Source organism: Aotus nancymaae, unplaced genomic scaffold, assembly GCF_030222135.1.
Source record: "Aotus nancymaae isolate 86718 unplaced genomic scaffold, 86718_ANA_hifiasm-v0.15.2.pri h1tg000003l, whole genome shotgun sequence".
Taxonomy (NCBI): domain Eukaryota; kingdom Metazoa; phylum Chordata; class Mammalia; order Primates; family Aotidae; genus Aotus; species Aotus nancymaae.
This window is the reverse complement of record NW_026988414.1, coordinates 6,995,455-7,017,364: the sequence shown is the minus strand read 5'-3', so window position 1 is coordinate 7,017,364 and position 21,910 is coordinate 6,995,455. Positions and strand designations below refer to the sequence as shown.

At 40.4% G+C, this 21,910-nt stretch overlaps 1 protein-coding gene across 2 annotated transcripts in view; it reads right to left on the bottom strand.

The window, feature by feature from the left end:
• The window catches only part of SCAI (suppressor of cancer cell invasion), a 181,408-nt gene that overhangs the window by 72,555 nt on the left and 86,943 nt on the right, over positions 1-21,910 (bottom strand). For both annotated transcript variants that reach the window (XR_010343277.1, XM_064378032.1), the window contains exon 3: positions 18,939-19,070. Coding sequence is in view for 1 of the 2 variants with exons in the window: in XM_064378032.1 (XP_064234102.1) it covers positions 18,939-19,070 (132 nt within the window). In the remaining variant the exon portion in view is untranslated. The remainder of the gene's footprint in view (positions 1-18,938; positions 19,071-21,910) is intronic.

The following is a 21,910-nucleotide window of genomic DNA, read 5'->3' as shown; positions in this document are numbered from 1 at the left end:
AAAAAAAAAAAAAGGCCGGGCCCGGTGGCTCAAGCCTGTAATCCCAGCACTTTGGGAGGCCGAGGCGGGTGGATCACGAGGTCAAGAGATCGAGACCATCCTGGTCAATATGGTGAAACCCCGTCTCTACTAAAAATACAAAAAATCAGCTGGGCATGGTGGCACGTGCCTGTAATCCCAGCTACTCAGGAGGCTGAGGCAGGAGAATTGCCTGAACCCAGGAGGCAGAGGTTGCGGTGAGCCGAGATCGCGTCATTGCACTCCAGCCTGGGTAACAAGAGCGAAACTCCGTCTCAAAAAAAAAAAAGAATATCTTGTGCCCATTTTAGGGGCCATCAAAATAAGAAATAACAGGTCAGTGCAGTGGCTGATGCCTGTAATCCCAGCACTTTGAGAGGCCAAGGAGGGCGATCACTTGAGTCCAGGAGTCCAAGACCGCCTAGGCAACATGGCAAAACCCTGTCTCTACAAAAAATACACAAATTAGCCAGGCATGGGTGGCACAGGCCTGTAGTGCTAACTACTCAGGGGGCTGAGGTGGGAGGATCAATTGAGCCTAGGGGGTCAAGGCTGCAATGAACCATGATTGTGCCACTGCAGTCCAACAAGACCCTACCTCAAAAAAGGTTTCAAATGAAACTGTTTCCTTTAAAAGTATCATTGAGAAAGCCACAAAACAAGTCCTATCATTGTGGCTAGCTGAAACTGCTATGTTTTATTAAAATGTTTTTCTTGAGATAAACTAGGTACAGTGCATATTGGTAGTTCACCAAGCCTGTAATATCATGACATCTAATTTATGATTTCCTTTTTAGCTGCTATTTCTTGGCCAGCAGCTGTGTGTCTCCAAATAATTTTTCCCCAAAACCAGCACGTTTTATGAATATGTCCTCTTGATCTGCTTACCGAGATGTTTTCCAAATGCTATAAAATGTTTTTTTGATTTCATCTTTACTTTTCCTATTGCAGCTTTTCTGATTTCTCCATCAAAAAGATCAGTAATTCTTCAGCTGTATCATCTTCATTCTCTTGACTTCATATTTATCATTTTTCCCAGGATACTGAGAGATCATCTCCAGTTCTTCCTGAATATCAGTAACTCAATGTTTTGAAGTATTAACAGTATCAGTCTGCAGTCCCATCACCCCAAGGCGTGGCATCTTGTCTGAGTAGTATCGGTTCTTCTCTGTTGTATTTGATGTGAATTTCAATCCTGATACTGCATTTTTGCTTTCCTGTACGTCTTTCTTGCTTTATTTATCCATAGCCTGTTCTCTCCTTATAGTTTTATGTTCTTTCACAGAAGCCATGATCTGTGGCATTTTACTGCAGAAAACAATCTTCTGAAAGTTTCTTCTACTTTCTGCTATAGATAATTTTCTGAGCCTTGAGAAAATGTTTTCATTCCCTTGTAGGTGTGTGTGCGTGTGTGTGTATGAAGGAGTAAGGAGAGTGTTATTCTTGTTTCTGCAAGAAGCCCACTTGAGGATCTGACTCATCCTTCCTAGAACAAGGTATAATCTACCCATGCTCTGTGTCTGTTAACTCTTCTTCCTGGAGTATGTCTCTTGGGGAAGGGAGAGGATAAATCAAATCTCTTTCTCAGATCTACACATGGACTGAAGCTCCTAGCACAATTAGTTGACCAGGTTTATATCTAGTGTCCGTTGAGCTGGATAAGGGTGGGACCTTCACATATCCTGCAATTTGGTTCTGACATTCTGAAACAATGGATATATAAAAACCTACCAAGCACCAGAAAATTCTTCATGTCTGTCCTAATGAATTCTTTTTTTTTTTTTTTTTGAGACAGAGTCTTGCTCTGTCACAAGGCTGGAGTGTAGTGGTGCAATCTCGGCTCACTGCAACCTCCGCCTCCCAGGTTGAAGCAATTCTCCTGCCTCAGCCTCCCAAGTAGCTGGGACTACAAGCATGTGCCACCATGCCCAGCTAATTTTTGTATTTTTCATAAAGACGGGACTTCACCATGTTGGCCAGGATGGTCTCGATCTCTTGACCTCATGATCAGCCTGCCTTGGCCTCCCAAAGTGCTGGGATTACAGATGTGAGCCACCACCCCTGGCCAATTGTTCTTTACTCATGGGTTTCATAGCTCTCAGTACATGAACTGACATATTTTGACAGTCAGTATACATATTGTGACAGTGAACAATATTTCTTCCTCCCCTTACATTCTGCTTACTTTTTATAAATAGCAATCTGGGTATCTCATTAAGCAGTAAAAATGCAGAAGGCAGGTGCTGATTTTACCACTGGAGACTTTATCAATTAACTTTTACTGCACAACAGGCCACTTCAAAATTCAGAAGCTTAAAACAAAAACCATTTATTAGCTAATCATTTTGTGAGTAGGCAATTAGAGCTGAGTTTAGCTGGACAGTTCTATCAGTCTCAGTCAGATCTCACTCATGCAACTCAGACAGCTAATGTTCTATGGCCTCTCTCATATGTCCAGGACTAGTTTGGGTTTGTTTATATGGGGGTTGGTTACAAGGTTTTAAGAGTAGCAGAAGAGACAGGAAGCTCTAATGTAAATTTTTCTTTTTTTGTTTTTAATTTTTCTTAGCAATTAATTCATGAATTTTTATTTTCAAGTATTTGGATCATGTTTGCTACTGTCTCTCTGGCCAAAGCAAATCTATTAGCCCAGCCCAGGGGCAGTATGGGAAGGAACTAGTAACAAGCATGGATACAGGGAAGAGAATCATTTTACAATCTATCATGGAGATCTTATGTTTCTTTCCTTTTTAATTATGAAAATGATACAAGTCTCTTAGAAAACAAAAATACTGTATATAAAGAAAAGTAAACAAAAATGCTCTCTTGCTTCTCCTTTCAACTTTGGTCCCCACAAACAACCACCAAAAAGAATGATTTTGGCGGGGTGCTGTGGCTCACACCTATAATCCCAGCACTTTTGGAGGCTGAGGTGGGAGGATCACTTGAGTCCAGAAGTTCGAGACCAGCCTGGGCAACACAGGGGAGCCCGTCTCTATAAAAAAATACAGTAAATCCCCAACCACCCCCCAACACACACACACACCAATAAATTAGCCAAGTGTGGTGGCAGGTACCTGTATTCTCAGCTACTTGGGTGGTTGAGGTGGGAGGACCACTTGAGCCCTGGAAGCTGAGGCTGCAGTGAGCCATAATCACATCACTGCACTCCAGACTGGGTGAATGAGAGTGAGACTTTGTCTCAAGAAACAAACAAAAAAGAATGATTTATTTCTCTGTTCACATTTAAGTATATATATGACTTTTTCCATTATGTTACACCAAAGGGATCAAACTATACATAATATCCTGCAACATGTCTTTTTAATTTAAGAACATATCATGTTTATTTAATACAGAGAACTGTATCAATATTTACTGTGTACAAAGTAGTATATAATGAACCAACTTATTTAACCAATATCTTCCTGATGAACATTTATATTCTTTCTAGTTTTTCCCTGTTTTATTTATTATTATTATTGAGACAGAGTCTTGCTCTGTAGCCCAGGCTGGAGTGCAGTGGTACACTGCAACCTCTGCCTCCTGGGTTTGAGCAATTCTCCTGCCTCAGCCTCCTGAGTAGCTGGGATTACAGGTGTGCACCACCATGTCCAGCTAATTTTTTTTGTGTATTTTTTTTTTTTTTGAGACAGAGTTTCGCTCTTGTCACCCAGGCTAGAGTGCAATGGCGCGATCTCGGCTCACCACAACCTCTGCCTCCCAGATTCAAGCAATTCTCCTGCCTCAGCCTCCTGAGTAGCTGGGACTACAGGCACGCACCACCTTGCCCAGCTAATTTTTGTATTTTTAGTAGAGACGGGGTTTCACCACATTGGCCAGGCTGGTCTCAAACTACTGACCTCAAGTGATCCACCCATCTTAGCCTCTCAAATTGCTAGGATTACAGGTGTGAGCCACTGTGCCTGGCCTCTCTTATTTAAAAAAAAAAAATGCCGTAGTAAATATCTTCATACTAATAAATTTGAATAGCTACATAATATGAATGAAAGGTAAATTTCTGTAGGTGGAAGTGAGGGGTGAAAAAAGATCTGTATTTTTGAACCAGATGTTAAGATAATGAATAAGAAAGCAAGAGGTTTTCCTACCCAAAATTTTCAGGTACAATAGCAAAAATTAGCAAGTTTAAAACCGCCTGTTAAAAATCCATTTCCATTTTCCTTATAAGCTGAAATTCATTTCAGATTACAGAAATAGGCTAACCACAGATATTAGATTCCCACATTTATTACAAGTTTTCATCTTTTTTTTTTTGAGATGGAGTTTCAGTCTTGTTGCCCAGGCTGGAGGGAGTGCCATGGCGCCTCAGCTCACTGCAACCTCCGCCTCCCCGGTTCAAGCAATCCTCCTGCCTCAGCTTCCTGAGTAGTTGGGATTACAGGCGTGCGACACACACCCAGCTAATTTTTGTATTTTCAGTAGAGATGGGGTTTCTCCATGTTGGTCAGACTGGTCTTGAACTCCTGAACTCAGGTGATCTGCCCGCCTCGGCCTCCCAAAGTGCTGGGATTACAGGTGTGAGCCACCTTGCCTGGTATTTTTGAGAGGTTACATTAGGAAGACCTAATCAGATATTTTTAAATGTAAGATGCTGCTAGAAACTAAATTTAAGACTCTTATGAAGCAGCTGGTGTTATGAAGAAAGTATTTTTATGTACAAGCATTTGTCATCAACATCAACTTTGTGACAACTGACAATTACTGTGTTTCATTAAGGATACTATCTAAAGTCTCAGGCTATTTTTCAAGTAAGCATTTGCCTGCAAGTTTCTTTGAGTTTCCAAAACTGACAAAATTAATAAATCTGAGTAATACATCTTGTTAAGGGAGAAAAGAGTGTTTTATTTCAGGTGTCAAGTAGAAAGGGTTATAAAGGAAGGGATCTTTGTATGCAGGCCAAAAATACACAAAAAGTGATCTAAAATGCTATACTAGGGCTACTAAAAGTAAGCTGTAATATATAAATATTTTCTGATTTACAGCTATGAACAATGTTGGCTAACTTCTATAATACTATTTTCCTCAAAAAAATTTAAAACATCTACTATTCTGGTCTAAATAAGTTACAAAGACACCAATTTCTTTTTCAAAATAGGGTTTAAATTTTTAAAAATTTTCCCATAGGAAAACTCCTATGATTATCCTTTTTCTTTTTCTTTTTTTTTTTTTAGAGACGGGGTTTCACCATGTTGGCCAGGATGGTCTCAATCTCCTGACCTCATGATCTGCCCTCCTCAGCCTCCCAAAGTGCTGGGATTACAGGCGTGAGCCACTGCACCAGTCCTATGATCATCCCTTTTCTAACGAGAAATGTCATAGAAGTTAACATACAAACCATTATAATATGATCAGCATCTAAAATTAACTAAGGTACTCTATAAAGAGTTTCAAAAAAAACCCTATACTACTCAGAGCTTGACTCTGATTTTAAACTTTGAATATATCATTTGGTCATTATTACTGTCAGCGAAGATGGGAAATTAATGGTCCATAGAATTAAATTAAATGGGGCTCTGTGAATTACCCCATAATTTAAATGACCTTATATTTCACATTTTGCAAAGGCACCTATGTTATAAATTGGCTAATCATATTATTTTCTCCAAGATTTTGGAGGAAAGTAAAAGTATGACACTAATCTTTCTTTTTTTAAAATCCTCAGTTCTATCAATAGAACTCAGGAGACTATGGTAGGAAGAAACACAGTGCAAATAATTAAACCTGATTAACAGGGATGTTTCAAAGGTAATGTTGAGATCTCAAAATCAGGAAATCTCTGTAAATTTTCTTTAAATCCCCCATCTTTACTAACCTAAATTAGCTAAGATCATTGATCCCTATGTATACCTACAATGGGACCAAGTCCAAGGGCACCTTAAGTGCTTCTTTTTAAAAAAAATTTTTTTTAATTTATTATTATTATTTTTTTTTCAATGCTCCTTTTATCAGTCCTCTCTATGGCATTACACTGGCCACCACTTTCTCACCATCTTATAACTCTTTTTTCTGTCCTTACAATCTCTTCCATTAACTTCTCTTTCCTTAGTCCAGTCCCTAAATGCTTGGCTTCCCCGGGGTACGTGTGTGTATATATATACACACACATACATACACAAAAATAAACATACATACTGGAAGTTATTTAGGAATCATGGCCAGTAAGCTGTAGAGCTATGATTCAAATTCAAACCTTCTACCTCTTAATCCAATGCTCTCTCTTTTCTACCATATGGAACAACCACCTAGATTTTGTACACAAAGTTCTTAGTTCTTTTCTGGGAGCACATTCTGCTCCCTGGCTTTTTTTTTTTTTTTTTTTTTTTTTTTGGTCTTTTGAGACAGAGTCTCACTTCACCCAGGCTAGAGTATAGTCGCATGATCTTGGCTCACTGCAACCTCCGCCTCCCAGGTTCAAGCCATTCTCATGCCTCAGCTTCCCGAGTAGCTGGGATTACAGGCATGTGCCACCACACCCAGCTAACTGTTTTGTATTTTCAGTAGAGATGAGGTTTCACCATGTTGGATAGGCTGGTCTCAAACTCCTGATGTCAAGTGATCCACCCGCTTTGGCTTCCCAAAGTGCTGGAATTACAGGTGTGAGCCAACATGCCGGGTCCGCTCCCTGGCTCTTATGATGCTGCTGACCTCCAACAAAGCTGTGGTCAAAGGCAAAGGAATAAGCCAACTTCTCTGAATTAGGTTTTCAGTCAAAGAACACACAGCCCCACTCACACATTCTTGTTTAAACAGAGAGGACTATATTACAGGGACATCTTTGTTCCAGTCCATGTTTCTGTGTTCATGTGTATATGGGACCAAATTGCATTTGAGACTTGCAAAGCCCAATCGAGCATTTCCTCGTTTAGCACCAGTATTTGCTTTACCCCTTCATAGACCCAGTGGTTTTGGGGGGGCTTTTTTGTTTTCAAAGACAGGGTCTTACTCTATTCCCCCAGGCTGGTGTGCAATGACATGATCATAGCTCACTGCTGCCTCAAACTCCTGGGCTCAAGCAATTCTCCTGCCTCAGCCTCCTGAGTAGCTGGGACTACAGGTGCCTACCACCACACTCAACTAATATTTTTTTTGAGGCAGAGTCTCACTCTGTTGTCCAGGCTAGAGTAAAGTGGTGTGATTTCCACTCATTGCAACCTCTCCCTCCCAGGTTCAAATGATTCTCGCGCCTCAGTCTCTCAAGTAGCTGGGATTATGATGGCAGTGGCAGCCCATCTGGAGCAGCTGCTGCAGGGATGCCAACTGCAGTAGGAGAGTCGTGGCCAGGGCTGCATGCTCCGCAAAATGGATGGAGGCCAGGAACCGGTGGGAGCCAGGCCACTTACTGAGTTGGAGGGGCAGAAGCCAGGTGCTCCTGGGCACAACTGCACCCACCCAGCTGCAGCTTTGGACCCAGGCTTCCCTGTGTTCTCAGGATCTTAAGAAGCTCCCTGCACCCACAGGCTTGAAGTGGGGCAGGCATTTCCAGGCACCAGCATCATGCAAGGCTGTGACTGTATTACATGTACCGCCTTGGCCTCCCTAAGTGCTAAAATTACAGGTGTGAGTCACTGTGTCTGGCCTGCCTTTATTCTTTTTTTTTTTTTTTTTTTTTTTTTGAGACGGAGTTTCGCTCTTGATACCCAGGCTGGAGTGCAATGGCGCGATCTCGGCTCACCGCAACCTCCGCCTCCCGGGTTCAGGCAATTCTCCTGCCTCAGCCTCCTGAGTAGCTGGGATTACAGGCACGCGCCACCGTGCCCAGCTAATTTTTTGTATTAGTAGAGACGGGGTTTCACCATGTCGACCAGGATGGTCTCGATCTCTTGACCTTGTGATCCACCCACCTCGGCCTCCCAAAGTGCTGGGATTACAGGCTTGAGCCACCGCGCCCGGCCTGGCCTGCCTTTATTCTTAAAGTCAAACATTCATCTGTGTTTGGAATCCTTACTCCTAAATTGAGGAAAAACTTCTTGGAAGTAGCACTTTTCAAATTATAATCTATCACGTTAACATAGGCTATTACTTTATCTGGCAAAGCTTTGTTTTTCTCATCTGTAGAACCAAGATAATAGACACTAATGACACTGTTTTGAGGATTTAATGAATTCTTCGGGGTCCTTAACATATCTTTTTAATTGTCTCTCTATGCTCCTGAAGAATCCTTAAAAGTAACCACTATTGAGGTGGTTAAAAGGGAACACTTTTACACTGCTGGTGGGAATGTAAACTAGTACAACCACTATGAAAAACAGTGTAGAGATTCCTTAAATAACTAAAAATAGAACTACCATTTGATCCAGCAATCCCTCTGGGTAGATACCCAGAGGAAAAGAAGTCACTATACAAAAAGGATAACTTGCACACACGGTTATAACAGCACAATTTGCAACTGCAAAAATATGGAACCAGTCCAAATGCCCATCAATCAACAAGCAGATAAAGAAATTGTTTTATATATACAAAACATATATATATGATGGAATACTACTCAGCCATAAAAAGGAATGAAATAATGGCATCTGCAGCAACCTGGATGGAATCGGAGACCATCATTTTAAGTTAAGTAATTCAGAAATGGAAAACCAAACATCATATGTTCTCAGTCATGTGTGGAAGCTAAGTTATTTTATTGTTTAATATTTTAGTATAGCATTTAAATAGCTAATTTTCTAGATTCTGGGGAAATGGTGACAGCATAGTACTGAATCTATTCAGATACCTTCCCAAAACAGAACAAACAGATAATAACGCAAAAACCCACTGATAACATTTTCAATAAAACCAAGGGTTATGGGCTGAATTGTTATCCCCAAAACTTGTATGCTGAAGCTCTAACTCCCAGTTTCTCAGATTTTCACTGTATCTGGAGATAGGGTTTTTAAAGACGTAATTAAATTTTTTAAAAGCCTTTAGGAAAGGTTTTAATACAATATAAGCTGTGTTCTTAGAATAAGACATTAGCACAAACAGAGAAATGCCAGGGCACAAATGCATGCAAAGATGACCATGTGAGAGCACAGGAAGAAGGCAGCCATCTGCAACCCAAGGAGAGAGGGCTTCTTGTTATGGCAGCCATAGCAAACTAATACAGTAATATGGTAACCATCAAACCCCAAAATACAGGTGGCTGGAGAAAAATTACCAATAGCCAAAAGACCTGCATGCTACTAGCATCTATGTTGGAGGAGACAAAGGAAGCAAAACTGGGATATCTGATGGATCAGTGAAGAAGACAACCCCAAAATAGCCAATGTACATTCACCAGAAAGCACAGTGGGCCATTATGAGAACATACACTACAGCTGGGAGGAATTTTGCCTGAGCAAACAGCCACACATGGCTACCAAGCACTTCAATGTAGTTAATCTTAACTGAAATGTATGTAAGTGTAAAAATACTCACTGTGTTTCAAAGACTTAGTATAAAAAACAATGTAAAATATCTCATCACTAATTTTTCTGTATTGATTTATGACTAAGTAGAATATTTTTGATTTATTGATTGAATATTATTAAAATTAATTTCATTTATTTCTTTTTAGTTTTTAATGTGGCTAGAAAACTTTAAATAACATTTTTGGCTTATATTAAATTTCTGTTAGTCAATGATTTTCTTTTTATTTATTTATTTATTTATTTATTTATTTTTGAGACAGAATTTTGCTCTTGTTGCCCAGGCTGGAGTGCAATGGTGCAATCTGGGCTCACCACCACCTCTGCCACCTAGGTTCAAGCGATGCTCCTGCCTCAGCCTCCCAAGTAGCTGAGATTACAGGCGTGTACCATGACACCCAACTAATTCTGTATTTTTAATAGGGACAGGGTTTCACCATGTTGGTCAGGCTAGTCTCGAACTCCTGACTTCAAGTGATCCACCTGCCTCAGCCTCCCAAAGTGCTGAGATTATAGGTATGAGCCACCACGCCCTGTCTAGTCAACGATTTTTTGAGAGCATGCAATCAAGATACCTACTGCACTCTGGTGGCAGTCTACCTCAAATGCAAGTCCAATTCTTTTGGTGGTAAGCCATATAAAACAACAGCTTATACCACAAACTTGTACAGTTTAGGGTATAATCTCTAAAATAACATAGTTATTTATTTCAATAACAATAACCTTACCATTACCAGTTTGCAGAACTAGCCTCTAAGAGAATATTAATTTTCTGAAGAAGGAGAAGAGGGAAGAAAGAAGAAAAGGGCAGAGGAGGGGAAGAAGAAGTCAATGGAACAAACAATTTCTCAGTTATCCTCTCCTCTTTAGGAAGAAGGGTATCCTAAAAACAGGCTTCTAAAGGAAGCACTGAAGAAATTTCTTTCTTAATTTGAATACTGGGAGCATACTTATTTATTCATTTATTTATTTTATTTTTTTGAGGTGGAGTTTTGCTCTTGTTGCCCAGGCTGGAGTGCAATGGCGCAATCTTGGCTCACTGAAACCTCCACCTCCAGGGTTCAAGTGATTCTCCTGCCTCAGCCTCCCAAGTAGCTAGAATTACAGGCATGTGCCACCACGCCCAGCTATTTTGTATTTTTAGTAGAGACGGGGCTTCTCCATATTGGTCAGGCTGGTCTTGAACTCCCAACATTAAGTGATCCACCCACCTCGGCTTCCCAAAGTGCTGAGATTACAGATGTGAGCCACTCTGTCTGGCTGGGAGCATATTTAATAAAAATAATTTATGTAATTATTTTCATTTAAGGTTTTTACACTTCACGTTAGTGCACCTCCCAATTAAAAAGACATATTGCACATCCACTCACACTATATGTACTATTATAAGTATTATAATATATAATATTATATATACTATTTGTGGCCTCTGAGGCTTCTTTGGCTTTGTATATTTGCTCCTCTGGAGTCAAATAATTAGTGACTTAACGGGCTCTGCTTTTGCAAAACACTGCAAGTTAGGGATATCACTGATAGACACAGCTGTGTTTCTCAAATACATGTCTCGAGATGCTGCCTTATATAATCCCACTAAGTATTCCATTCTGCTTCGACAGTCTTAGTCACCATGGCAACCAGAACCCTGCAAGCACTTGGGCTTTTGATCATTTTCTGACAGTATTCAAAGCTTTTTCTAACATTATTCTCACTTCATTACTATTGTAACTACATGCAAGAGCCATTATATGTGAAACATTATTTATTTCATCCAATTCTTAATTTTTGGATTATGTTTTCTTACACAGTGAGTGGAAAGAAGAGATAAACTATTATGCACATATTATAAGAAAGTATTTTCAGTCAAGAAAAATATTCCATTAAGATATACACAGCTGGGAAAACGAAAGGCTCTGACAACTTAGATGAACAGCTTAATATAACGTGGGAAGACACACCTCCAAAAGTAAAAAGAGAATTTATTATATCCCAAATGAGACATACAAAAAATCTGAAACCCTTCATGCACTGAAATGCACTTTTTCACTCTGCTCATAAACAGTTAAAAAGTTCAAGTAGGCCGGGCGCGGTGGCTCAAGCCTGTAATCCCAGCACTTTGGGAGGCCGAGGCGGGTGGATCACGAGGTCAAGAGATCGAGACCATCCTGGTCAACATGGTGAAACCCCGTCTCTACTAATACAAAAAACTAGCTGGGCATGGTGGCGCGTGCCTGTAATCCCAGCTACTCAGGAGGCTGAGGCAGGAGAATTGCCTGAACCCAGGAGGCGGAGGTTGCAGTGAGCCGAGATCGCGCCATTGCACTCCAGCATGGGTAACGAGCGAAACTCCGTCTCAAAAAAAAAAAAAAAAAAAAAAAAAAAAGTTCAAGTAACAGGGAACACAAGGGGGAAGGTTTCTGAGGTGCTGTGTGTTCTATTTCTTCATCTGAATACAAGTCACATGGGTGTGTTCAGTTTCTTAAAAACATACTTATAGCATGTGCACTTTTCTGCAAGTCTATTATATTTCAGTAATAAGTTTAATACACAGTTCATGAATTGAAGAAAGAAAGCAAAAAGAAAAGCACGTTAGAAAATGTGGAAAAGGAGAAAAAACAAAAGACAAGCACTAACAGTGAAGAGAATGCCAGATGGAAAGAGCTTAATGTTAAAAATGGACACTATTCCAGCTGGATCCCACTTCATACCATTTTCCCAAACTCCAAAGCTCATCCAGATTACTACCAATACATTTCTTGTTCTCTATAAGAACTATGGACCTACTGAGACCAACTCAAATAAGGGGGTGAGGGTGGGTGCAGGGGGATGGCAACCAAAAAAACTTCATAATTATTCTAAAATAAACCTTGTCCCTTTCTAAAGAAATGCTCATAAAGCAATATCAATGCTTGAAAGAAAAGAGGTGTTTGACTGACATAACTCAAAGATCTTCTTTGGACAGGAAACAGAGAGTAGTGTAGACAAGAATGCCAACACACACCACTAATCTAACCCACTACCACAGGGAACTTTAAGGAAGGCCTACACAACTGATTAAGAGAGCCCTTTCTAATCAAGGTCTAATACTGAACAAAGAACACATTTTTCTTTTTTTTTATTCTTTTAAGACAGAGTCTTGCTCAGTCGCCCAGGCTGGAGTGTAGTGATGTAATCTCGGCTCACTGCAACCTCTGTCTCCCGGATCCAAACAATTCTTCTGCCTCAGCCTACTGAGTAGCTGGGACTACAGGTGCATGCCACCACACCTGGCTAACTTTCGTATTTTTAATAGAGATGGGGTTTCACCATACTGGCCAGGCTGGTCTCGAACTTCTGACCTTGTGATCTGACTGCCTTGGCCTTCCAAAGTACTGGGATTACAGGTGTGAGCCACCGTGCCTGGCCTTTCTCTTTTCTTTTAAAAAAGAAACAGGGTCTCACTACATTGTCCAGGCTGGAGTGCAGTGGCATGAACATAGCTCACTGCAGTTTTAATTCCTGGGCTCAAGTGATCCTCCCACCTCAGCCTCCCAAGTTGCTAGGACTAAAGATACATCACCATACCTAGCTAATTTTAAATTTTTGGTAGATGGGCTCTTGCTATGTCGCCAGGCTGTTCTTTAGCTCTTGGCTTCAAGTGATCCTCCTGCCTTGGCCTCCCAAAGTGCTGGGATTACAGGTATCAGGCACTGCTCCTGGAGACACTTTCATTTATATAAACAAAAAAAGAAAAAACTATGGCTGCTGTATTGGACAGTCATTAGGCACATCTCTCTCAAACAAAAATCCAAAAGCATTCAGAGAAGATATATACTTTACTCACCATAAACCTATTTTTGTATAAATAATTACGGCTTATTCATTTATTTATTTTTATTGTTTTTTTTTTGAGACAAAGTCTTGCTCTGTCACCCAGGCTAGAGTGCAGTGGCATGATCTCAGCTAACTGAAACCTCTGCCTCCTGCGTTCAAGAGATTCTCCTGTCTCAGCCTCCCGAGTAGCTGAGATTACCGGTGTGCGCCACCACGCCCAGCTAATTTTTGTATTTTTAGTAGAGACAGGATTTCACCATGTTGGCCAGGCTGGTCTCAAACTCCTGACCTCAGGTGATCCATCTGTCTTTGCCTCCCAAAATGCTGGGATTACAGCGTGAGCCACCGAGCCCAGCCAATTATGGCTTATTTAAATTGAAGAGGGTCATTCAATAAAACACTGAAAATATATCCCAGGTATATTTGCTTATCCACTCCTCCAGGTGACAGATCAAAATTTATCATTATTAGTATTGCCAAATTTTCAAACAGCACATTAGAAAGATACTACTCCACACCTGGGATATAAGATTTATATTTCGAAATAGCTCAAAGAGTAGATTTAAAATGTTCCCAACACAAAGAAATGATAAATGTTTGAAGTGATGGATATCCCAAATCCATGATGTGATCATTACAATTGTATGTATGTATCAAAATATCACATGTACCCCATACATATGTAAAATTATTATGTATCAATATTTAAAAAGAAAAAATGCAAAATATGCAATAATCAAAATAATTGGAAATTTTTTTCTGGTTTAAAAAATAACATAAAACTGGCCGGGTGGCTCATGCCTGTAATCCCAGCACTTTGGGAGGCCGAGGCGGGTGGATCAGGAGGTCAAGAGATCAAGACCATCCTGGTCAATATGGTGAAACCCCGTCTCTACTAAAAATACAAAAAATTAGCTGGGCATGGTGGCGCGTGCCTGTAATCTCAGCTACTCAGGAAGCTGAGGCGGGAGAATTGCCTGAACCCAGGAGGCGGAGGTTGTGGTGAGCCGAGATCGCACCATTGCACTCCAGCCTGGGTAACGAGCGAAACTCCGTCTCCAAAAATAAATAAATAAATAAATAAATTACATAAAACTAACATCCCATTCCATAAACAAATATTAACTCAACATGGGCTGGGCATAGTGGCTCATGCCTGCAATCCCAGCAATTTGGGAGGCCGAGGCGGGTGGATCACTTGAGGTTAGAAGTTCAAGACCAGCCTGGCCAACCTGGCAAAATCCCATTTCTACTAAAAAGAATACAAAAATTAGCCAGATGTGGTGGCACATGCCTATAATCCCAGCTACTAAGAAGGCTAAGGCAGGAAAATTGCTTGAACCTGGGAGGCAGAGGCTGCAGTGAGCTGCGATTGTCCACTGCACTCCAGCCTGGGTCATAGAGCGAGAATCCGTCTCAAAAAATTCAAATAAAAATAACTCAAAATGGATCACAGACCTAAATGTAAGAGCTAAAATTATAAAACTCGTAGAAGAAAACACAAATGTAAATTTTCGTGACCTTAGGTTAGGCAATGATTTCTTAGATACAACACCAAAAGTACAAGCAATAAAAGAGAAGGATGACAAGTTTAACTTTATTAAAATTAAAACATTTGTGCTTCAAAGGTCATACATCTTATACATTTGTGCTTCAAAGGTCATACATCTTATAAGGGATAAGGGACTTGTATCCAAAATATATAAACAATTGTAACTTAATTTTTTTTTTTGAGACAGAGTCTTGCTCTGTCACCCAGGCTGGAGTGCAGTGGTACCATCTTGGCTCACTGCAACCTCTGCCTCCCAGGTTCAAGCAATTCCCTGCCTCAGCCTCTGGTGTAGCTGGGATTATAGGCACCTGCCACCATGCCCGGCTAATTTGTTTTTTTTAGTAGAGAAAGGGTTTTACCAGGTTAGCCAGGCTGGTCTCAAACTCCTGACCTCGTGATCCGCCCAACTCAGCCTACCAAAGTACTGGGATTACAGATGTGAGCCACTGCGCCCAGCCAATAACTTAATAATTTTTTAAATAACCCAATTTTTTTAACTGGTCAAAGAACTAGAACAGACATTTTCCAAAAGAAGAAACAAAAATGGCTAATAAGCACATAAACAGATGCCAAACATTAGGAAAATTCAAATCAAAACCACAAAGAGATACGATTTTACACCCACTAGGATGTCTATAATCAAAAGGACAGAAAACAATTAAGTGTTGGTGAGGACGAGGACAAATTGGAACACAATACTGGTGATGAGGTCACTCTGGAAAACAGTCTGGCAGGTCCTCAAAAGGTTAAACACAGAATTACCATATGACCCAGGAATTCTACTCCTTGGTATATGCCAAAATAACTGTAATCCCAGCACTTTGGGAGGCCGAGGCGGGTGGATCACCTGAGGTTAGGAGTTCGAGACCAGCCTGGCCAACACAGTGAAACCCATCTCTACTAAAAATACAAAAATTAGTTGAGTGTGGTGGCACATGCCTGTAATCCCAGTTACTCGAGAGGCTGAGGTAGGAGAATCGCTTGAACCCAGGAAGCGGAGGCTGCAGTGAGCCGAAATTCTATGATTGCACTGCAGCCTGGGTGACAAGAGCTAAACTCCATCCCAAAAAAAAAAAGAAAGAAAAAAAAAAGAAAACCTATGCTCACATAAAAACTTGCACACAAATGTTCATAGCACTGTTATTCTTGATAGCCAAAAAACTCAAATGTCTATCAACTGATGACTGGACAAATTGTGATAAATGGAATATTAATCAGTAATAAAAGTAGTAACACATGCTACAACACAGATGAACCTCAAAAACATGCTAACGAAAGAAGTCCATGAAGAAGATCATATGATTTCACTTATTTATTAAAATATCCAAAATAGGTAAATCAACAGAGACAAAAAGTAGATTAGTGGTTGTCAAGGATCAGGGTTTGGAAGAATGCAGAATCACTGCTAACAGGAACCTGATTTCTTTTGGGAGTGATTAAAAAGATCCAAAATTAAATCGTAGTAATAGTTGCACAACTCTGCAAACATACTAAACTTTTCAATTGTAAGCTCTGAATGGGCAAATTTTATTATATGTAAACATAGCTCCATAAAACTGCCTCAAAAAGAAGAAGGGGTCGAGCTATTATAACTATGTCAGTATTTTAAGTTTGAGAGCCGATGTGGCAGAAGTTACACAAGGGATTTACATGCAAGCTTTAAATGCCTTCCTACCCTTTAAATCTATAATCCCTTTAATATTTTATTTTTATTTTTTGGGAAACGGTCTTGCTCTGTCACCCAGGCTGGAGTGCAGTGGTGTGATCCCAGCTCACTGAAGCCTCAACCTCCTGGGCTCAAGCAATCCTCTTTCCTCAGTCTTTTGAGTAGCTGTGACTTTAGGCACTCACCAGCACATCCAGCTAATTTTTTCATGTTTTTTTTAGAGGTTTCACCATGTTGCCCAGGCTGATCTCGAACTCCTGGGCTCAAGTGAACCTCCCACCTCAGCCTCCCAAAGTGCTGGCATTATGGGCGTGAGCCACCTCTTTTAACTTTTTATTTACTTAATTTCAATAGGCACACAGATATGTGGGAAATAGGCTCACTGGATGTGCTAAGGCTGAGGCTAACTGTGAGCAGAAGGTTGCCTTGGGTTTTGTTTTTTTATAATTTCCTCATAGAGTAACTGAGGGCAGAGACTGTTAGTTTTATCTCTGAATTTTCATGCCCAAAACAGAATGTGGTACATACTGGGTGCCAATTAAATGCTGAAGAAAAAAAATATACCTGGAAGGTAAGGAAAAAAAAGTCTACGCAAATTTAAGAGGTTTAAAATAATCTGTTACAGGAAAACAAAAGACTTAAACACCAGGCATACCAAGGAAAACTTCTGAATTAAAATAGTGAAAGGAAATATTCTTTTTTTTTTTTTTTTTGAGACGGAGTTTCGCTCTTGTTACCCAGGCTGGAGTGCGATGGCGCGATCTCGGCTCGCTGCAACCTCCGCCTCCTGGGTTCAAGCAATTCTCCTGCCTCAGCCTCCCGAGTAGCTGGGATTACAGGCACGCGCCACCATGCCCAGCTAATTTTTGTATTTTTAGTAGAGACGGGGTTTCACCTTGTTGACCAGGATGGTCTCGATCTCTTGACCTTGTGATCCACCTGCCTCGGCCTCCCAAAGTGCTGGGATTACAGGTGTGAGCCACCGCGCCCGGCCACAAAAAATATTCTTTAAAAAAAAATAATTAATTTATAAAGTCAAAGAAAAACATGATCTCAAACACCTCCTCTGCAGCACAAAAGAGGAAGCAGCAGAGTGCAGGAGTTAAGAACACTGCCTTTGGAATCCTCCATTTAACAAATATTTACAAAGTCTTTACAATGTGCAAGACATAGGCTTAAATACTAGAGAAACAGTGACAAACAGGGGCCTGCTCTTAGGGACATTTCATTTTCATGCAGGAGAGACATAATAAACAAATAAATAATTTTAAGAAGTGGTAAGTGTCATGAAGCAAATCAAATGAATATAGAAAAAAAAGAGAATGATTAAAAGGGTAGCTTTAGACAGAATGGTATTTGAAAAATTCACATAGAAGTTTTTTTAAAAGATAAATTATCTGGTTTAAAAATAAACCGTGCCAGTATATTTCCAAACCTGGGGATGCATAATACAATTATAAGGTGTAAGATAAAAAGGTTGCATTTTTTTTTTAGAGATGGGGTCTCGCTATGTTGCCCAGGCTGGAGTGCAGTGGCTATTCACAGGTGCAATCCCACTACTGATCAGCATAGGAGTTTTGACCTGCTCCGTTTCCGATCTGGGCCGGTTCACCCCTCCTTAGACAACCTGGTCGTCCTCCGCTCCCGGGAGGTCACCATATTGATACCGAACTTACTGCAGACACCCGATAGGCATAGCGCACTACTGCCCAGAACTCCTGGGCTCAAGCAATCCTCCCAACTTAGCCTCCTGAGTAGCTGGGACTACAGGCACGTGCCACCACGCCCGGCAAGGTTGCATTTTATTCATAAATAAACCGTAAATTAAAATAACTCTTATCTTTACAATCACTCCTTCCTATATAAATTTTCAAAAATGAAACCTGTTTATCCCTAGTATTTTACCTATTGTATTAATTTTCTTCTAACTGGAACTAAGCTAATGAAGCTTTAGGTCTGAAGTCAGTGATCCTAAGACTCTCAAGAACTGAAATATAGGCTAAATCATAAATAGCATGGTTTAGAACACCCCATCATTACTTTTCCCACTCCCTGCCCCGCCACCACCCCGATGTGGTAGACAATGGCAACCATCATCACTTTAGGCACAGACATTTCATCCCAGAAAATTGGAAGCTCCACATCCAATTGCATATGCATTTCTAGGCTCCTCAGACCTCAACACCCTAATGTGCAAAACCAAATGAAAATCAGATCTGGTGTGAGTAATGCATACAAAACATCTCACAAAATAGCTCTTTTTAACTTGACTAAAACAGTGTAAGTTATCCTCTTTTCCTATTTTTTTTAATCTAAGAATTTTTAAGATGATGTCAAAGAAAAAAAATCAAGATCACTCTAATACAGAAATTTATATGACATTCTACCCATAATTTTCAGAAACTTACCACACATCAGCCAAAAAAAAAAAAAAAAAAATGCAGAACTAAAGAAAAGTTCAAAACACCAAGAGTCCACTAACCTTAACCCATTGAACAGCTGCTTAGATTTATCCAGAAGGTAACAAAAATCTGTAACTGTTTTCCTCTCACCCTGTGGGATATCATCTTCAGCACCTCCAGAGGACATGATTTCTTTAAGAGCAAATTCAGTCCTGTAAGAAAACATATGTTCATTCATCCAGTAGGTAAAAATAAAAATAGAAAAAAACCTTAGTTACATCATCTGATAGTATTTTTTATCCAAGTCAGATACAGAATTCTTCTGATTACAATCAAATCATAAAAATAATTGAAGTGTAAGATGCTGTAAGAAAATAGATCATCTCCTATCATTGGTATGAATAAAAATAGAAACCACATTGGAAAGCAATTTTTTAACATTCTTTCATCTAATAAATATTATTTGAATGCTTGTTATGTTCTAGGCATTCCTCTACATGGTTAACAATCTAAATATATTGATTCATTTATTTGTCCATTTGATCTATTCTATAAATCCATTCTGGAAAATGATCCCACAAATGGAAAATATCTTATCCATATATTTATTTCAGTATCATACCATTTAAAAATTGAAAACAATCTAAAGGCCCCAAAGATGAAAACAGTTAGGAATACTGACCACTGCACTCTACCCAATAACTAACTTACAACTCTGTTTAAGAAAGTGAGGCAATGGTATGAGTACAATTCAGTATAAAAGGGATATAAAATTACACACACACACACACACACACACACACACACAGAGGTATATTAAAACTATATTCAATTCAAACTATCTCTATGTGTAATCAACTTCATAAACGTGCCATGTAAAAAACAAAACTAAGTTGTGAGACAGTATGTACAATACAAACCTAAACTAAATTTTTAAAACTAACTTGTGTTTACATACAGACAAAAATCCCTGGAACAACACAGGAAAATTTGGTACTGGTATAGAGTGTAAAAATAGGCAGATAAAATATAATCACTGAAATAATGTGATACAATTGGTGAAATAATCAACTTTAATAGATGGACTGAAGAACAGAAAGGATACAGTTGAACAAATTAACAATCTGAAATATCGGATTTGGGGTACTCGGCCAAAAGACAGTTGAAAGACATAAAACACATAAAAGAAAAAGCAAGAGATAAAATAGAGAAATGAGGAAAATCAACTGCCACACAACAGCTCACACAGGAGGGGAGACAAACACAAATGGGGGTGAAAATATATTTGCAGAAATAATGACTAAATTTCCCAGAATTAGGCAAAATATAACACCTAAAACAGAAAGGACTCAAAGAATATCAAAATAATCCCACAGCTAGAACCACTAAAGTAAAACATAGAAAATCAGAGTTCTCTTCCATTCCTGAAAAATTCACTCTTATTCACTCTTACCCACCAAGCGGGTATCCACATCATAGAGTATCTGCATGGGTGTCAGAATATAAGCTATGTGAGGAGGCCATTTGCAGGCAGAGCCAGCTTGCACAGAATGTTGAAGGCCAAGTGTGGTGAGGAGGGCACCCATGAGGACGAAGGACTGGCAGGGAAAGTAGGAGCCCAAGCACAATGATGGCGCCTCCATGTAGACGGATTCAAAGCAGCAATGGGAGATTTGCAATATGTAGAGGATGGATCAAATAAGGTCTATTAAGGGCCAGGCGCAGTGGCTCATGCCTGTAATCCCAGCACTTTGGGAGGCAGAAGCAGAAGGATCGCATGAGGCTGGGGGTTCAAGGTCTGCCTGCCTGGGCAACACAGTGGGATCCTGTCTCTACAAAAAAATTAAAAATTAGCTAGATGTAGCTGGGCATGGTGGCTCATGCCTGTAAGCCCAGCACTTTGGGAGGCCGAGGCTAGCAGATCGCCTGAGGTCAGGAGTTCGAGACCAGCCTGATCAGCACAGAGAAATCCCATCTCTAATAAAAATACAAAATTAGCTAGGCGTGGTGGCGCAGCATGCCTGTAGTCCTGGCTACTCAGGAGGCTGAGGCAGGAGAATAGCTTGAACCTGGGAGGCAGAGGTTGTGGTGAGCCGAGATCACGCCACTGCATTCCAGCCTGGGCAACAAGAGCCAAACTCCGTCTCAAAAAAAAAAAAAATTAGCCAGATGTGCTGGTGGGTGCCCATAGATCCTGCTACTCAGGAAGCTTAAGGAGGAGGATTGTCTGAGGCCAGGAGTTCAAGGGTGCAGTAAGCTATGATCACCCCACTGCACTTCAGCCTGAGTGGCACAGAGCAAGATCCTATCTCTTTAATAAAAGAAAAAAAATTTTTCTTAAAGATCTGTTAAAGGCAATGGGACCCAGAGTTGGGAGATGCAAATGTGGAAATGGAAAAAGTTAGAATGAACTCTGTGGATTGAAGCTGGGCCAGGCACGGTGGCTCATGCCTGTAATCCCAGCACTCTGGGAGGCCGAGATGGGCGCATCACTTGAGGTCAGGAGTTTGAAACCAGCCTGGCCAACATGGTGAAACCCCATCTCTACTAAAAATACAAAAAATTAGCCGGGCTTGGTAGTGGGCACCTGTAATCCCAGCTACTTGGGAGGCTGAGACAGAAGAATCACTTGAACCCAGGAGGCAGAGGTTGCAGTGAGCCAAGATCATGCCACTATACTCTAGCCTGGGTGACAGGGTGAGACTCCGTCTCAAAAAAAGAGAAACTGAAAATATGAGTGGACTAATGGATTTCAAAAGACATAGACATACATGCATGGTGTGCGTGTATACATAAGCACACAGAGATGCATACTCCCGCTAGCGCTGTAATTCCATCTACTGAGGGGGCCTTAGAGCAGTGACCATCTTCCTTCCCCAGTGATATGAACGTTTCTAGCACCTAGCTCTTGGCCTCTAATACCATTCTCCAATAAAAGGAACCAGACCTCTTTGGAGAATGGTAATTGGCTAATTATAGGATGAATCTAGAATATCTAGTGCCAGAAAGCAAGAAAGTGCTCAAGGGATGCTAAAGACATATCAAAAGGACA